We start from the raw sequence: 16,921 nt of genomic DNA on the forward strand, positions 1-16,921 counted from the left end.
ACATAGATTTCTCTTGATCTCTGCATACGCGACGATGTTGCAAGTAGGCAAATTTCTGTTTAGGGAGCATTCAAATCAGAGAACATATAGCACATATTTTCTGACTCAATTAGGGCGACGGAGAAACCAGCAGTGAAGGGTAGGCTGAGGTCAATCTTGGTGCTGTACTTGCTCCATACATCGATTAGGGAACAATGGGCACCAGTTGGGTTCCCCACTTGCGCCAAGAAAGTGAACCCATGTTAGTGACCTACCTTAGCTTAGTCGGAGACTGAGAGTCAGTAGATAGTGAGGTAAGTACGGAGTAGGTAGCTAGTAGTGACGTCCTACATAAATAGCTCCAGGAATGCTCCCTCTTCTAGCTGCCTTAAGGCGTCTGCCGTCGAATCACCGGTTGCTCTCCATCCACCGCCCATCTACTACAACTACCACTCCATTTTTACCCCTCAGTTGTCTGCCTCGCTCTTCGCTTCTCACTCAACGATCCAATTTCTCATCTTCGACTTCTTCCTTTTCAAGCTTCATCCCTCTTTCGGCGTCTTCAGAAGCAGTTTCTAATACCATGATGGATGACAAAACCAAGCAACACTATCTGGCCGATTCACCTCCGACTGTAGTACGGCTGGAGATCAAGTCACACTTTGATACTCTTAAGGATGGGAAGCTTAGAAAATATGCCCACTACCTGAGCAGGTTCGTCTTCGTCTATCCTGGACTCTCTACAATAGAAATCCACTAGCTATTTGCAAAGACATTGATTAACGAGTAGTTTGGTCGCTTGATCACAGAGCTGCTTTTGAAGGTACCCGCATCACACTACGGCAAGTCTCCCCCGAGTCAGAGCCTATCTACGATCTTATTATCACCCTCTACAATGCCTGTAATGGTGACTGGGCCAGTCTCGCCCAGAAGACAAAAGTCAGCGACGAACACCTTCGCTTCTTCCTAGAGTACGCCGCTCAATTTCTTGGAAATTGCGGTAACTATAAGGGCTTTGGTGACTCAAAGTTTATTCCTCGCTTGCCTGTTGCCGCGTTTGAGGCTTTGGCTTCCATAACCCCGGATACAAAGGCAGCGTTCGAAAAGGCCAGCAGCACCGGCGGTGGAATCTATGAGACAAGTGACCAGTCGCTCATGCATCTGGGTTATGCTGAAGGCGGCCATATGACCACCTACTACCCTGATTCTCCTTCGATCACCAAGGATGAGATTACAGCCATTGGAGACCTGATGGAGCAGAAGGGCTTGCCGTTGGAGAATACCCGGCTTAAGAAGTTGCCGTCTGGCGATTTCGAGCTATGGATTGCTTCAGGTGTCTCCTCGCCTCCATCCAGAGACCGGGACCTCGGCGACATTGAGTCTCTAGACCTGGATGGCAAGTTAAAGGGAAAGAAGGTTCAGCTTGTTTTTGGTGATCACAGGGAGGAGATGGCAAAGATTGCCCACAGTGCCAAACAGGCTTCTCTGAACTCAGCCAATGAGAACCAGAAGCGGATGCTCGATGCCTATGCTCTTTCCTTCGGTGCCGGGTCGATTGAAGCTTTCAAAGAGGCTCAGCGCATTTGGGTGAAGGATCAGAAGCCGGTCTTGGAGACCAATCTAGGTTTCGTGGAGACATACAGAGACCCCCACGGTGTAAGGGGAGAGTGGGAAGGATTTGTAGCATTGGTGAGTCACGTTCTACGACGAGTTATTTCAGGTGGTTAGTTTGACTTCGGATTACTAACATCTATAGGTTAACTTGGAGCGCACCCGCGCTTTCGGAAAGCTGGTGGATAGTGCGGAGAGCATGATACCTAAACTCCCGTGGAGCAAGGATTTCGAGAAGGACAAGTTTCTTAGTCCAGACTTCACATCCCTGGAAGTCTTAAGCTTTCAGTCTTCTGGTATCCCCGCCGGCATCAACCTACCAAACTATGACGACATCCGCCAAAATCTAGGCTTCAAAAACGTGTCACTCGGGAATGTTCTAAGTGCGAAAGCCCCGAATGAGCCTGTGCCCTTTATCCCCGAGAAAGACCTGGAGGTCTACCGCAGATGCCGCGATCCCGCATTCGAGGTGCAAGTAGGCATTCACGAACTTCTCGGGCATGGAACGGGAAAACTACTGCAGGAGACGGCTCCCGGGAAACATAACTTCGATGTATCAAACCCTCCTGTAAGTCCAGTCACAAACAAACCAGTCGCCACCTGGTACAAGCCTGGTCAGACTTGGAGTTCTGTCTTTGGGGCCATCGCATCTTCATATGAAGAATGCCGAGCCGAGTGCGTGGCTATGGTACTTAGTTGCGACTTCGAAATTCTGAAGATCTTCGGATTTGGCGACGGGCAGGTTGACCTCAACAATGAGGCTGGCGATGTCGTATTCGCCGCATATCTGCAAATGGCTCGCGCTGGTCTGGTTGCCCTTGAATTCTGGGATCCTAAAACCCAGAAGTGGGGCCAGGCTCATATGCAGGCTCGCTACAGCATTCTTCGCACTTTCCTCGACGCTGGTGATGACTTTGTTAAACTTGTTTATAGCAAGGAAGACCTGTCCGATCTAGAGATTCATTTGGATCGATCCAAGATCCTGACTCACGGACGTCCTGCGGTGGAAAGATACCTGCAGAAGTTGCACATCTACAAATGCACTGCCGATATAGACGCGGGCAAGAAGTTGTATGACGACATCACCTCTGTGGATGAGTGGTGGGGTACCAAGGTGCGCGATATTGTTCTGAAGAACAAGATTCCTCGTAAGATTTTTGTGCAGGGCAACACGATCTTAAATGGAGACGAGGTAACTCTGAAGGAATATGAGCCCACCCTCGAGGGCATGATTCAGAGCTTTGTTGAACGCAATGTCTAAATATCAAGGCTCTGTGGACGGACTGATTAGCGGTCAGTTCATGACCTCCCCAATGCTGCGAATGTTGGCATCAAGGCATGTATGGTTCAACAGTACCAAATATAATGCAAATACATACCACAATACTTGTCAATCAAGGATTGGATAGAGACGGTGATGTAACAAAGACCCTAAGTCAAAGGCATTCTGATTTATCTCAAGTAACATGATTAGCTAACAACACCAATCCAGGGGATTTTGAGCTGGACAAAGTAATAACATGGCATCAGTACTCCGTAGATAACTCGGGATGTTATGGTGATAGCTTCAGATCATGTGATTGTTGATAAAGAGCTGGTATCATTCCATCTTCAACACTGCTATTCCCCTGTGAGATCTATTTAGTACAGTAATCTGGTGAAAAATAGAATTTCATTCAGCTTGGAAGTTAAAAATGTATACAAATCATTAACTCCATGTATTTGAAAGAATACTATATTGCTGAAATGTGAGCAGTAACTTTGTATGGGAACTACGCTACTGACGTTCTCCATCGTCCTAAGCGCCACCCTCTACACTACGGAGTACTCCCACTTCCTCTTCAATCGCCCCTACCGAGAATCATCGATGTTCTTTGTTCTGTTGCATTAATCATATCTGTGTCATATCCAGAAAAGGACTATATGACGGCCTTTGATTGAATCATACCTGAATATTCCTGGTCCGTGTGACCCCTATGTTGTGAGCATTTCCGAAGCCTCCTGATCGACAAGGAACCCGGTACTTTGAGTCTCGATCCCCTAGATCAACGGGACCGCTGTCGAACTCGATCTTATCTTTGCAACTCAGACAGGACCTGAAGCCCACTTTCTTCGATAACGCTTCTTTTGAAGAGAATCTCGACGCCTGGACACCTTGCTGTGGCAATCAAGCTTCACTGGCTCGCCCATCACGGCGCGGCCTCCGCACCTAACGTATCCTCAAGTGGAGGAAGAAGACGACGACGACTTCTATACCGCACCGCCTCCGCATTCCCCCTGCTCGGAAGCTTCCTCCTCCAGCTTCGTCTCATCTCGTCCGCCGCCTTTCTCGTCACTTGTATTCAATACTGTGACTGATCACAGTCACGCAAAGGTTACTGTCACCGAGTCTGCTTCGGATACTCTCTCAACACCTGCTCCTCAGCCTCTGCTCGAAGGGTCCCAGTATCACGATTCTTCATCGCCTATAGTTGCGGAAACCAAAGCCTTTTTTCAAAAAGGTGAATCCTCCGGCGCGAAATCAGCGGAGGACGGAGAACCCCCTCCACCATACACTGAAGGGTCAAGTCCCATTGAATCATTCACATACGTGATGGCTGCGGCAGGTGGCCCGTCGAGTATTATCACTCAGGTGCAACAGGCAGGAGGGCCGCCTATCAACACATTAGGAGGTATGCAACTCTATCGATTTTGGCTATTAATAGAATGGAATTGCGATGGACGAACGCAGTTTTTGTGATTCGAGTATCACTAACAGTTCTATTCTATGAGCTTTAGACATCGGTGGTGACGAGCATATCACTCTTGAATTGCGGTGAGGGCGCATCCTTGTGACAACCATACAAAAACTGTTCTCTTAAAAAGCTAATTCATCACATAGAGGTACTCGGTTTACACTCTCGAGAGATGAGCTGTTGACCCTGCCTGAATTTGTCCTTCTGTCACTGTTTCCTAACGGTCTTCTGCCTGATGGACATATGGGCTCATTTCAAGAGGGTGACATCTATCCCGTTGACGTATGTCAAGTCTTTCCGCCATTCTCTTTGTCTAAATGGATGACAATGGCTCACAATTGCCCTCTTAGTATGATCCCACATCTCTCCAGTACATGTTAGATTTCTTCCGTTCAGTTGCTCAGTCGATCCCGTCATCTTCACCTTCAGCCTCGACTTCTCCCGAATTAGAGATGTCTGAAACGGTGCTGGGATCACCAAGAGACATACTACAAGATCGGGCCGGAATCATCGTCCTACGTGAGGACCTCGATTTCTATGCGATACCACCACGTCCTGACATCGACCATACGGAGATGATGGAGGTCAAACGTGCCGTGGGCAGGGCACTTCTTAAACAAGACGGGATATTTTCCGGCCTGAAGAAGAGCGATGAGCCTGGATCGACGGAGCAACATCTTATTGAGATGCTCACTGCAGGGTAAGCACATCAAACTCCATCAAATCTGCAAGTATATTCACAGAGTGCAGTGGTTTTGACAGAGACGACCGGTGGGGTCACCGTGCTCCCGAACCCAACAAGGCGGTCATTTGCAGCCTTGCATTGGCTAAACTTCGCACCGACGTCAGAGGCGATCTGTCCAATAACAATGCGGTCGGCATGGCACAGAAACTTTTATTGTTCTGGAGAAAACCAGCCAGGAGATGCTGGTGGGAGGGTGTCGAACTGGAAAATGTCGACGGCGTCGAAGGCAAAGTAAAAGTGTGGATTCGGAGAGTTTGGACGCTTGAAATGGTAAGTTAGCTTGCTCTGGTATATCGCCATGGTTCTAATCCCTCGACAGAGCGTTATTGGACTCCGATAGTCTTCGCCCTGTGATTCGACACGTTTGCAGCCAGCGCATCCTCTGTTTATCCCCTCCATGACGCTGTACAGTTAAAAAAAAAAATTCAGCCTTTGTCCTTAACCCGTCGCTTCATTTTTTCGTTTGCCAAGTTGACGATATCCCCTTTATTTCCATGTCTGCATCAGACAAGCGAAATGGCGTATTCAATTTATTGGGTGCTTGTGTATTCTGCTCATTGTCTTCACTAGCTGGCGGGACTCCATGCATTGCTTTCTTTGCTTTCCTCCTTTTTCCCTATGTCATACATATAATTCACATAAGCTCTTTCCATCAACATCATGAATAGTCGTTAATTTGTCAGAGGTGTTGGCTAAAATAAGAGAAGAGCACTGGCTTTGCATTTTAAGTTTCTGGTTTAATGTTCCAGCTCTAGCAGTTTTCAGGCTCAGATCTCCCCATAATCAGAAAATAGTAATAGAAGTCCCTTGTACTGATCCTGTCGTCACTTTTTGGTCCATAACTGTCGTTAGAACTCTCCATTATGTGATGCACGTGACTATGCTGCTGGATTTGGTCTAGCGTAGATCAGAAACGCGACAAGGCAAAAAAGGCGGAGCATTGACCGCGATCACCATACAGAAGGAGCTTTAGCATAACCTCTCTGAAGATCAGATTGTTTGGTATCGAACTCGACAGACCAAAGTTGCAGGACATCGCAAATCCAGTAAGAGCCGTCGGACTCTTGAGGCGACTGCATTGATCACGTTCGCAGCACTCTGTCTCAATCAAATTCAATTCCTCGCTCAGTTGAATTCCTGGCCATTGTTGATTCGCATTTTCAGCAACCTCTTCTTGCACGCTTCCCGAGGGACATGGTTTTGTCCTCCTAAACGGCCAACATGTCCCCCCTCAGAGGCTATATCACGTCCTATCCTCCGCGAATACGCCAGTACTCGAACGCATTGCTCACGCCCGTCATTCCGCAGACTCAAGTTGGCCCGACGCCGCGAACGACGAAACGAGGCACTACTGCGGTGAACTATGCAGAGGATGGCTTCGACGATGATGACTTTGATGACAGTGAAGGCCCCAGAAGGCCCACTGGTCTAAGAAGTCTACGGCGCGAAGAGTCGGCAACAGACAAGACCCCCTTGGCCGAGAAGTTGGGAAAAGAAATCCATGCCCCTGTGGAGGTCCAGGGAGTTTTCCGCGACTGGATGATTAAGAGGATGTTGCGACCAGCGTATGTATTATTTGACTCGTTTTGACTCGTTTCTCTGGGCTTGCTTGCCCGCTGAAAGGCATTCACGACCGAGCTGACCTAACTTTTCGTGCTACAACAGTTGTGCCGACCAGCTACAAATTCAAGCGCAGCTCCCCCTGACCCTCATACCGATTCGTATCGACTTGGAGGTCCCAGCGCATCAGCCTCTCGAGCCATTTCCCATTCCGCGAGGTGTGGTGGATCCTGGTATCAACCCTACCCTTCCCGGATACCGAAGACCAGATCCCCTGCCCGCCTTCCGCATCAAAGATACGTTTCTGTGGAACCTTCATGAAGCTCTGGCGACTCCTGAAGAATTTGCGATGGGCTTCGTGCGAGACTTGGACCTACCGAACCCCCAAGCGATGACTCTCGCAATCAGCAATCAGATACGCCAGCAGTTAGAGGAGTACGCTGGTGTTGCACTACATCCATTATTTCAAAGTACACAATCGAGGCCCGCTCCCACTTCGCAGACAAATCCATCTCGGGATGTGTCCGCAACGCCAGTTCCTACGCAAGCTGCAACACCCGACAACAGAGCAATTGGTGTATCGATAACAAAAGAGGCACTAGTTAACGACAGTATACTAAACCCGGATGATGCATACCGGTGCCTGATCAACCTCAACATCAATCTGCAGAACAGGCTGTACACAGATAAGTTTGAGTGGTCCTTGTTACACCCTCCCGGCATGGCAGAGGAATTCGCGTTAGTCACCTGCGCCGACCTAGGCCTGGGCGGCGAGTGGGTTGGAGCCATTGCGCATGGTATCTACGAAGCTGTCTTGAAATTAAAGAAGGAAGTGTGTGAGAGCGGAGGAATGATCAGTGGCATGGGTGGGTACGGAAATGAGATCGATAACCAAGCTGCCAATGGCACCGAGGCTGGTTGGCGGTATGATCCCGAAGGACTAGGCGATGAATGGGAACCCAAGGTAGAAACTCTTTCGAAGGAAGAGATTGAGAAGCGAGAAGGAGACCGCGAGCGCCAGATCAGACGTCTACGGCGAGAAACAGCCCGGTTCTCTTCCACCGCAGGCATCACACCAGATATGTCGCGGCAGGGCAGTGGTTATTTCGACGTCGATAGTGAGACACCGCTGGGTAGAGGCGAAAGGAGCAAACGAAAGAGGCGCTTCCGCAGCTTAAGCCCATCGGGAAGGGGAGGCACTCCTGGTGGACGAGGCACACCGGATACCGGTTCGGGGCTGGATATGGCGGAGGTGGAGGTACATTATCGGATTGGTATGCTTGCCGATCGTTAATCATGTGATGTTTCACTAGTGCTAACCAGCTTATTTCTGTTTCAGGGAACGTCAGAGTTGGAGATGCAGCAACTGTATGGTATGGGGTTCTGCGGTCTGGGCTGTACGAGATGGTCCTGCTGGTCCAAGAGTGAGCAAGCTCCTACCACAATTTGAGATTCGAGTCGTGGCACTAACTTGTTATGTATAGACTCTTTGCCACAATTGCGGCCTATTGTACGAACGTGACAAGGTCACCCCGGAATGGTCAAGAGACTTGCATCGCCACGATGTACCAGTTGGTCGATAGTCGCCAAAGCTGGCTGCCAACTATCTCTATTCCCCGGAATTTCCATCGCTGCGGCGTAAATTTGTTCCTCATAAACCAGGCCAATCGATCCATCGAACTCAACAATCGGTATCCCTGGGGATTCATCCATAGCGGCTAGAACTATGAAGCTGTCCTTTTTCTTCCCATAGCTACTACATGATCTTTGGGGGCATAAGTCATGTATTTCTTCTTCTTTTCTCTACTATCATTCCCTTTCCTGAGTTTGGCACGATATCTCTCATGAACCTTTTAAAGAGGCAGGACTCCGGCGCATATGATTTTGACTTTTACTATTTCCAGCTTAATTACCCTTACCAGCATTAGCTGCCGGCCCGTTGTCTGAAAAGTTGCCTTTTCTTGTGGAATCGAGCATCATTTGGTCGGATTTGTTTGAAAACCATTTACTTCTATAGCTGTATTCTGCAAGAGAACCATTTCACCTGGTTGGTGTTCAATACCGGCACCTTGTTCACTTTCTGCTTGGGGCTATGCTGGAGTCGTCTTGACATAGTTTTCCTTGGTCTTTCAAGGCAGGTTAATCTGACGCTGTTGCTGTAATATTCTGCGGAGCGCATCATGCTATGAAAACTCAGCTACAGGTCTCGCCATGGATGACTTTCGGGCCATTTGGACAGTTTCGGCATAGAACATGATAGAAGGAATGCTCTTAAACGAGAACTCGATCAGTCGTCAAAGAATAGTATTGGTCATTCAATTAGTTAGTGGTACATAAGCGCTGACGGTACAGTTTGCAGAGGCGCAGGACATCTCAGTAGATAGTAAAGGAGTGCTTTTCTCTATAGATGCTTATGCGAGACCTTTCAAACACAAACGCCCTGATGCATTTTGGCAACCAGAATATCAAGACATCACATACGGAAAACATGAGTGTCCGTGGAGGAGCCAGAATTGAAATGGTCTCCGCGACTATTGCGTACAATTCTTCTTGGACTTCGGTGCTTCGAACGGCTCCTATATCAGATTGTTAGCCAAAGAATACACAATCCGGCAACTTGATAAGTGGTGAAGGTGCAAATGACATACTGATAGGGCTCGTCTCTTTCGGTTTGGAGCGACTTGTCGATCTTTGTCCGTGCCCATCTGGGCACTCTTATTGCTCTGTGCCCGGACCGTAGCACCAACGCAAATGACGTTGCGGCTCCCCTCGACCTTGATTCCCGTGTTGATCTTTATTTCAAGCGGTGCGGGTTCGTGGTCTTCTGCCGGGGGCGCTAGCCGGCCCGAATCGTACAAGGCATTGATGATGGAGGTTGCCATTTCGGTCAGTCTAACCTGGCGTTGCTTCTGGACCGAGTGCAGAACGTTCGCCTCAGCAGCTGCTGGTGAAGTGGAAGTAGAGGAGGATGAACTCTCGGAATTCATTGAAGTAGAAACTCCCGGAGTTTGCTGAGGGTGGCCTGCCATAGACGGGATCATGATGGTGTTGCCGTTGCCCACCACACTAATGGAGGCGTCAATGCTAATCGTAATAGGAGTGAAGCTGGCACCGGCGCAGGTTTCCCAGGCCGTATCATCGTCGATGGTCTCTAGTGCATTCTGTCTCTCCTCATGGGTTGAACCTCGTGGGACCGTTGAAGAGTATGGAGGTGGTGGTGTGCAGACCACACGGTTGCGCGCGTTAGCGGCCACTTCTCGAAGCTTGTGGAAGTGATGCAAGAAAGAATCCGACGGTGGCAGCATCTTTCTATACAAGCGAAGTAACTTTCAAAAAGTATTGCGGCAGCTGAGGCAATTCGCAGGCAAGATTTTGGAGTGGACCTTAGATATGATGCTGTGGTCCGAAGAGCCGTCTTTAGGTTGGTACCACAGAAATCAAACTTGAAGATAGATTGTTAGAGGAAGCTATCTCTTAAAGGAGAGCTTGCTGGTTATATAACCCATGATAGACATTAGCGGCACCTAGCTCAAGATCAGTTGGAACAATAGCATGCAAGATGTTATTGATGCAGACCAAATGACGACAGCCCACTTTTCCCAATAGTTGGGCGAAGAGCAGCAGTGCATCAATAGTTGCTGGCGATTGTGTTTATTCGCTAACATGTTAAGTGTGGTTGGTAACAATACCCCAGCCTCCTTATTGAGTTCGTATTGTTCTTGCCCATCAATAGGCAGAATAGGATCACGTGAAGTCAAGTCATTTGTCAACCCCCTTGAACATCAGCCCAGTAAAATTGTTGTAAAGGGATAAGAAATAGCAGAAGATTACTATTCTATTGATGCAATCCCAGTCAATGATGGAGGCTGGAAGTCGGATAGATGCAGAAAGGTAGGTAATGAAACATTCGTCGCTGGCCTCCATCAAGAGTCTATGGAGGGAGAAACAAATGAGGGCTGGTGCAATGAATGCTACCAAAAAGGAGTACGCCCACTGCCATGTCCAAGACTGATTTGAGCTCAATACACCTTGAACGCTCCTTAGTCTCACATATCGCATTATTCAAAAAGGGACGGCAAAAAGCTGATTGGGTATAATGTCCAATAACCAGATAGGCTCAAATTCCGCCATAATTCCAACTCGCGTAGAGAGAGTTATCGTCGCCCAACCCTGCCCCAGTTGATGACGCACTGGGTATATCCCTGGGCGCTGCTTTCGAAGTCGCTATGGATTCGACGGTATCCGGTGTAGAAGGGCTCACTTGCGGACGATCTGCTTGGCACATTGTATCGCGTCAGGCCTTGGATTGGTGCACTGTCATCCCGTACGCAGTATACTGGGTCCCTCCAATGTGTCGGACTTACTGATATCGCTCAAGGTAACGCTGTCGGGCTCATCCTGACGTGGTGGAATTGATGTCTGTTGCCGCTGCGTTTGTTGCTGGCCACTGGGATAATATTTACCGCCGGGATGTAGTGACTGCGACGTCTGGTCATGAATTAGCAGGAACAAGAGCCCATATGAATGGAAACATTTTTTACCAGCGTTCGTGCCACGCCAGCCGAAATATGAGAGATCACGGACTGGTACTGACTTCACGAAACTCGTCATCCTCGATCTGGACTTCGCGATCCCGGATGCGACGCATCAGCGCCAGGAAATTACTCTGTCTGAACTTTTCACTCTGGTCGTGGCTGACACTGTCAAGTAACTGTCCTGCAGTCCTAGCGAGTTCATCCGCATCGTTGACGCGGCTTAACAGGTCGTTCTTGTCGATTTGTGGTATCGTATCTGACCCGATCTTGATTTGCTCGGTGGACTCTTGAGCTGTCCTTAAATCGGGCTGGATCGTCTCGCTTGCAGGCTCGGCCTTCTCCTCCGTTGCGTTCGTTTCCTGTAAGGCCACGTCCGCTCTTGCTTGTTCAAAGGCAGCTTCGAAAGCCGATTCATCAAATGTCTCTGTGGCGTGTTGCTGGTCGGTTGCCGGCCCATGTACAGAGGGCAAGGTGTTCATTACCCCTCCATGTATGGGATGGTGGTGTGAGAAAGATGGTTGGAAGCCTCCCGTGTACTGTTGATGTTGCTGTGTAGCTGCTGGGTGTTGCTGCTGTTGTTTCAGGAATTCACTGTGCCAACCTTGTTGTGACATCGCCGACAGCGGGATTGTAGATGGGTCATGATGCTGCTGAATAGGATGGGAAGGTCCTGAAATATGTAGTCTCTGAAAGTCGGCCGCCCAGGTCACATTCTCGGCGTGGCTAGCCACCGGAAGCTGGTGGGGATGTGCTGAGAAAGGTCCTGCATGTTGTAGATTGGGAAGTGACGGTCCGGCCAGATCGGACTCAAAGGCAGCAAACTCGGGGTCTAGGACACCGTCGCTCAAATTCTGGGATCTGAAGCCCTGTCAAAGAAGAGTGTTCAGCCAACCGGTTCAGTCCAAATCAAAAAGCGTTCCGGGTGAGTCGCAACCTTGCTTACCTGAGAGGGCGACCGGCGGGAGATCAGCCGATCCTGTTGGAGAGTCCGATCAATAGATGCATGTTTCTGGAAGTTCTGCAAGGCATTTGACGGGCCGCACAAAGCATCACTCATACTGGCAGTGACTTGCAGCACGGTAGCTGGGCGGGAACAAGTCCTTGGAAGGTGGAAGAAACGGGTGATCGATCGTAGAACGGACTATGCGCTACGCCTCAACTGTAATGAGGTGCAGAAAAGAAATATGTCCAAAGATATGTCTATTCAAAAAGTAGAGAAGTAACTTTCTAGAGTGACTGAGGAATTATACTCATGTAAAATGCATGAAGAGGCAAGATAAAGACGGGCTAGAGCAACGCCCGTGGGGTAGGTTGGCCGAGGGTCAAAGCCGAGGCCCGTCTCACGTGCTTCTAGGCGTTGGCCACTGAGTCTGCCTCAGCTGATAACGTAATTCCCTACCGAGTCAATCAACACCCCCGAGCCGATCACCTTGTATTCCATGTAAAATGGCCGTTTTCAAGGCCCTAATATCTCAACAACTAGCATATATTAGGAAGGGCCAGTGGAATATTTAGGATATATATACTAAAAAAACATATTATACTTATTTTGTAAGTCTCTAAAACGTTGTTTTTCTCTTTAGAAACCTAGAAAATATAAAATACCAAAAAATACAGGCGTCATTACTAATACCTGGAGAAATACCTATACCGATAGGCTATATGGCAAAGATATATGAGTATATTACTATACTATGATCTATGACTAGATCTAGTCCCCTGTAAACGCTTTGTTATTGAGATATGAGGCCTTGCAAATGGTCGTTTTTATATGGAATACAAGGTGATCGACTCGGCAGGGAATTACGTTAACTATTGTAATCAGTAAGGAAGCTGCCATTGCAACTGAGCCACCACCCAAGATTGGCCGGAGCCAAAATTGAAGCTATTTTCAACCCCTAAAATATGATTATATTACTAAATCTAGCTATTCTTGTGCTGTGGATATTGTAATTACTTATAGCCTAGAATATGGCAGTTACTGCAGCATAGGGGCGCCTATTGAGGGTGTTGTTCTGCATCTACTGCCTGCTTTATAGGGATAGATAGGATAGCTTTATTAGCTCAAGTGAAACGGACAAGCTGGCGGGACGGATTACGGAAGTACCTGTTTGCATGTTGATTTCGATCCTCCACCGCCGCTATCTTCATCCCTCCTCGGACTCGTCTAGAACATCAATACAGTGAGATATATATCTCTCGAGCTACTTTTATTTTTTTATTTTTTCCGTCTGTTGCAGTAAGACTTGCTTCGGGCAGTCCCATTGGTCATCATGGTATGTTTATTTCGGGCAGCTCTTCCCCCCTTTAAGCTTCGCATTGTTCTCTTGTTAACATGTCCAAAGGCAGCTGCTCAGGTTATTTCGAACTCTGGTCATGATGATATGATTGTACGTGATAATGCGCCATGTCAATTCATGATATTACATCATGACCCGCGGGACTAACTTGATCGGCCCTTTCTTGCAGCACGACGCCGGATTGGACTACTATGGCCGCAGATTAGCAACATGTTCGTCGGACAAGACAATAAAGATTTTCGAGATCGAGGGGGAGACACATCGCTTGGTTGAAACGCTGAAAGGGTGAATTACCTCGGCTCTAATGGCTCAACTTTCTAATTGCTAACACGGGCATCTTCGGAATCAAAAGACACGAAGGCGCGGTGTGGTGTGTGGCATGGGTAGGTTTGAGCTTTTCATGCAGAGTCTCCTTGTCGATTTGCATGGCTAACATGTTGTTCTACTCTTCGTTTTAGGCTCACCCCAAGTTTGGCACGATTCTGGCCTCCTCTTCGTACGACGGAAAAGTGCTTATCTGGCGTGAACAACACCAAAACACGACATCCCCCGTTGCAGGCAGCACCTGGACAAAAGTTTTCGATTTCTCCCTCCACACTGCGTCGGTGAATATGGTTTCCTGGGCTCCACACGAGAGCGGATGTCTCCTTGCTTGCGCTTCTTCGGATGGGCATGTGAGTGTCCTCGAGTTCCGCGACAACAGCTGGACTCATCAGATCTTCCACGCTCATGGAATGGGCGTGAACTCGATCAGCTGGGCCCCAGCAGCGTCTCCTGGTAGCTTGATTAGCTCGAACCCTGCTCCAGGTCAGCAGCGGAGATTCGTTACCGGTGGCAGTGACAATCTGCTGAAGATATGGGATTACAAGTACGTTTTCGAGTCTTCCTGATTTGAAGCTACGACTGTACTAATGACTATACTTATAGCCCGGAAAGCAAGACTTACAACCTCAGCCAGACATTGGAAGGTCATTCGGACTGGGTCCGTGACGTCGCCTGGTCACCCAGCATTCTCTCCAAGTCCTATATCGCCTCTGCGTCTCAGGATAAGACCGTGCGGATCTGGACCTCTGATGCATCGAACCACGGCCAATGGACCAGCCAGCAGCTGGAATTCGACACTGTCCTGTGGCGGGTTAGCTGGAGCCCTAGTGGAAACATCCTTGCTGTAAGTGGAGGAGACAACAAGGTCAGTTTGTGGAAAGAGAATTTGAAGGGACAATGGGAGAAGGTAAAGGATATTGAGGAGTAGATTTGATCATTTCTTCCATTGATTTTCATTTGCCTGTTATCATATTCCCATCTTATTAAATGGTGAAAGAGGTCTGGACCATTAAGATGCCTGCATCCTGCATTCCATCGCACTTCATCCCGATGAAAGAAACACTTAAAACAGCGGATCATGAGAAAAACGAGATCATGGAAGCAGCAAGAAGTACCCACCGCCGATACTTGCGATGTGTCTCAACGCAGAATGAGTCGTCAAACATTCCAGAAAATGCAAGGACCTCGGGCGGTCGGTTCTACCATATCAATCCATCGTCCGATCGTGATCGTTCCACTGGGGAGAATAACTCCCTCGTACCCATGGATCCAATTGAATTCGACCTCCAAATCATATGGCGGCCACGCTTCCTCTGGAAGCCACAGATCCTCCTTTCCCTTACCAGATGTCTCGTCGTCGTTTGGTATAAGCGGAAGTTGTTCCCTGTCCGCATCGTAGATGGCAAAGCATATACGGCGCCAATTGGGGAAGCCACCGTCAGCGGTCGGGATGGGTTCTGTAAAGCCGCGCACCAGATATGTTGAATCGTCATCAGATCCGTGCTGCGTTTCAATGCCGCGAAAGTACGAGCAATGCGTTCTCGACCCCAGGATAGGGATGAGGCTGTCGAATAAGGTCGGCCAGTTCAACGGGTCAGGATCTAGCTTGATTCGCAAAGACTAAACGCGAACCCGATTTCAGCTACCTACTAAGCTGACTGACGTGTAGGCAGAACTTACCATAGGGTCCACCTGCGGCCAATGTGTCTCCAGGTCGGCGCATGTCTGACGGTGTTCCAAACGACTCAGCGAATCTGGATACGGATGGATGCACGCTGTAAAAAAGATTCGATCACTTCAGGTTAGCTTCTTCCTGTAGGGTGCTCGGCAGGATAAAGAATCCTCAATAACTGACAATAATACCCCAACCAATGGGTGCTAACGGGAGATTTGCTGTCGCCCCGAGGTCGTGTGGCTTTCGGTCGCTGACCCAGCGATGTATAGGAGGAGTAGAATGTCGCTTCGTTCGGATTGAGGAGATGACGAAGCCAGAAGTTGCGAATGTGCAAAATCTTCTCCAGGTCCAGCTTCTCTATATTCACAAGCGGCTCACCGACATCGACCTGGAATGAATATACGGTACCAATATCATAGTCATTCCTGAGGCAATAGAAGGCCATAGACGGATCCAAAGCCAGGTGAGTGAGGCACTAGAATGTTTAATGAGACCGTATCCAATTTTGAGACCCATATGTCGGTGAAGGGCTTACTAGCTGAACAGCATAAAACAAGTCAGAAGGCGCACCAGCATTCGTGTCGCCATATCCGCTCACAGGTCGGTTCAGAAACTCCGAGTTATGGAGTGTCTTACGAATCTGCTCGAGGAGCTTGGAAGCAGTGTGTTCATCTGTTGGGGCTGATTCAAGTGCTTCCAGAAGCATGTCTCTCAGCACTTCCAGCCATAATGTTTGCTCCTTCTTCTGGCCGTATCGGAAGTTGATCTTCTGAGACAGCACAATAGAACGAATCTGATACTCCAGTTTGAGCTCACTTGAAGAACGTCTCTGAGGGATACCGTAAAGGTCCTTGAATCGCTGGCGCCAGATGGACGAGTGAGCAGGTAAGATCGCCCTAGCTAGGTGGACACAGCACGACACCAGATTGACTATATCGACATCGCTTGGGAGAAGATATGCAATATACTGTATTATCTGTGTTAATGGCGTTAGACACTAGTCCATCTAGACATTGACTCAGGGCAAGTACCTCTGTTGGAAGCTGCAGCAAGGGACTTGCGTTTTGACGACTCCGAGCTCGTGGGTCTGTCTTTCGCCGGCTTATTTCTCGACGGTGGCCTTGAGTGTCACTGCAGTTAGCTAACTCATGACTGCCGCGCATTCTGGACATGGTTGCTTGTAAAGAAGCGTGTGTGGTATGGGTGTCATGCAAAGTTGTGTTAATAAGAGACGCAGCTTCCTTGGGTTGACCAACGAGGATGTTGAAGGGGCTCTTCGCCGTATTGAGTATCCAAGAGTTGACCAACTGAAGAGTGAGGTCTTTGTGACTGGTCGCTGGTGATTGAAACGGACGAAGATGAGGTGAGTGGATGGGTGGATGACTTGGTGAACAACCGCGAGTCGGCTTCATCTCAGGCCGGTCGTCTGACTGCACCTTTCAAGCTGTCATGTTTAC

At 48.7% G+C, this 16,921-nt stretch overlaps 8 protein-coding genes across 8 annotated transcripts; 5 read left to right on the forward strand and 3 right to left on the reverse strand.

The window, feature by feature from the left end:
• The first annotated feature begins 380 nt into the window (after positions 1 to 380).
• On the forward strand, positions 381 to 2,969 carry P174DRAFT_391929 (dipeptidyl-peptidase III). The gene is made up of 3 exons (XM_024823534.1): positions 381 to 693; positions 789 to 1,668; positions 1,736 to 2,969. Exons 1-3 carry the CDS (start codon positions 563 to 565, stop codon positions 2,849 to 2,851), a joined length of 2,127 nt encoding a protein of 708 aa, XP_024681788.1. The 5' UTR covers positions 381 to 562; the 3' UTR covers positions 2,852 to 2,969.
• Positions 2,970 to 3,739: 770 nt separating this feature from the next.
• Positions 3,740 to 5,349, forward strand: P174DRAFT_373136 (putative general stress response protein Whi2; the record flags this gene model as incomplete). The annotated part of the gene is made up of 5 exons (XM_024822478.1): positions 3,740 to 4,262; positions 4,363 to 4,405; positions 4,472 to 4,607; positions 4,676 to 5,025; positions 5,076 to 5,349. Coding segments are annotated over 5 exons (1,326 nt in total), but the record flags the coding sequence as incomplete, so codon positions are not given.
• A 942-nt stretch (positions 5,350 to 6,291) lies between these two features.
• P174DRAFT_422201 (putative RSC complex subunit Sfh1) lies at positions 6,292 to 8,352 on the forward strand (the record flags this gene model as incomplete). Its single annotated transcript, XM_024825024.1, has 4 exons — positions 6,292 to 6,635; positions 6,736 to 7,904; positions 7,970 to 8,054; positions 8,115 to 8,352. 4 exons carry the CDS (start codon positions 6,292 to 6,294, stop codon positions 8,350 to 8,352), a joined length of 1,836 nt encoding a protein of 611 aa, XP_024681790.1.
• P174DRAFT_443070 (uncharacterized protein) lies at positions 7,958 to 8,897 on the forward strand. Its single transcript, XM_024827731.1, has 2 exons — positions 7,958 to 8,054; positions 8,115 to 8,897. The coding sequence occupies exon 2, from the start codon at positions 8,391 to 8,393 to the stop codon at positions 8,556 to 8,558; it is 168 nt and encodes a 55-aa protein (XP_024681791.1). The 5' UTR covers positions 7,958 to 8,054; positions 8,115 to 8,390; the 3' UTR covers positions 8,559 to 8,897.
• Positions 8,898 to 9,161: 264 nt separating this feature from the next.
• P174DRAFT_373406 (uncharacterized protein) lies at positions 9,162 to 9,935 on the reverse strand (the record flags this gene model as incomplete). The annotated part of the gene is made up of 2 exons (XM_024822500.1): positions 9,162 to 9,206; positions 9,279 to 9,935. 2 exons carry the CDS (start codon positions 9,933 to 9,935, stop codon positions 9,162 to 9,164), a joined length of 702 nt encoding a protein of 233 aa, XP_024681792.1.
• An 812-nt stretch (positions 9,936 to 10,747) lies between these two features.
• Positions 10,748 to 12,222, reverse strand: pex20 (the record flags this gene model as incomplete). The annotated part of the gene is given in 5 exon segments (XM_024822479.1): positions 10,748 to 10,839; positions 10,892 to 10,974; positions 10,991 to 11,118; positions 11,225 to 12,031; positions 12,109 to 12,222. The coding sequence occupies 5 exon segments, from the start codon at positions 12,220 to 12,222 to the stop codon at positions 10,748 to 10,750; spliced, it is 1,224 nt and encodes a 407-aa protein (XP_024681793.1).
• Positions 12,223 to 13,282: 1,060 nt separating this feature from the next.
• sec13 (GTPase-activating protein SEC13) lies at positions 13,283 to 15,060 on the forward strand. The gene is made up of 6 exons (XM_024823535.1): positions 13,283 to 13,441; positions 13,511 to 13,555; positions 13,635 to 13,750; positions 13,818 to 13,848; positions 13,924 to 14,333; positions 14,393 to 15,060. The coding sequence occupies exons 1-6, from the start codon at positions 13,439 to 13,441 to the stop codon at positions 14,715 to 14,717; spliced, it is 930 nt and encodes a 309-aa protein (XP_024681794.1). The 5' UTR covers positions 13,283 to 13,438; the 3' UTR covers positions 14,718 to 15,060.
• Positions 14,948 to 16,721, reverse strand: P174DRAFT_391941 (uncharacterized protein; the record flags this gene model as incomplete). Its single annotated transcript, XM_024823536.1, has 4 exons — positions 16,496 to 16,721; positions 16,000 to 16,440; positions 15,673 to 15,939; positions 14,948 to 15,409 (listed from the first exon to the last, which is right to left on the reverse strand). Exons 1-4 carry the CDS (start codon positions 16,634 to 16,636, stop codon positions 14,948 to 14,950), a joined length of 1,311 nt encoding a protein of 436 aa, XP_024681795.1. The 5' UTR covers positions 16,637 to 16,721.
• Between the last annotated feature and the right edge of the window lie 200 nt (positions 16,722 to 16,921).

The sequence above is a fragment of the Aspergillus novofumigatus genome, assembly GCF_002847465.1.
Source record: "Aspergillus novofumigatus IBT 16806 chromosome Unknown P174scaffold_5, whole genome shotgun sequence".
NCBI lineage: Eukaryota > Fungi > Ascomycota > Eurotiomycetes > Eurotiales > Aspergillaceae > Aspergillus > Aspergillus novofumigatus.

Coding starts and splice junctions, on each gene's coding strand:
- P174DRAFT_391929 (XM_024823534.1), top strand. CDS start 563: ATGATGGATGACAAAACCAAGCAACACTATCTGGCCGATTCACCTCCG. Junction 694..788: donor TATGCCCACTACCTGAGCAG/GTTCGTCTTCGT, acceptor GCTTGATCACAG/AGCTGCTTTTGAAGGTACCC. Junction 1,669..1,735: donor GGGAAGGATTTGTAGCATTG/GTGAGTCACGTT, acceptor TAACATCTATAG/GTTAACTTGGAGCGCACCCG.
- P174DRAFT_443070 (XM_024827731.1), top strand. CDS start 8,391: ATGATCTTTGGGGGCATAAGTCATGTATTTCTTCTTCTTTTCTCTACT.
- sec13 (XM_024823535.1), top strand. Junction 13,556..13,634: donor CTGGTCATGATGATATGATT/GTACGTGATAAT, acceptor CCTTTCTTGCAG/CACGACGCCGGATTGGACTA. Junction 14,334..14,392: donor CTGAAGATATGGGATTACAA/GTACGTTTTCGA, acceptor CTATACTTATAG/CCCGGAAAGCAAGACTTACA.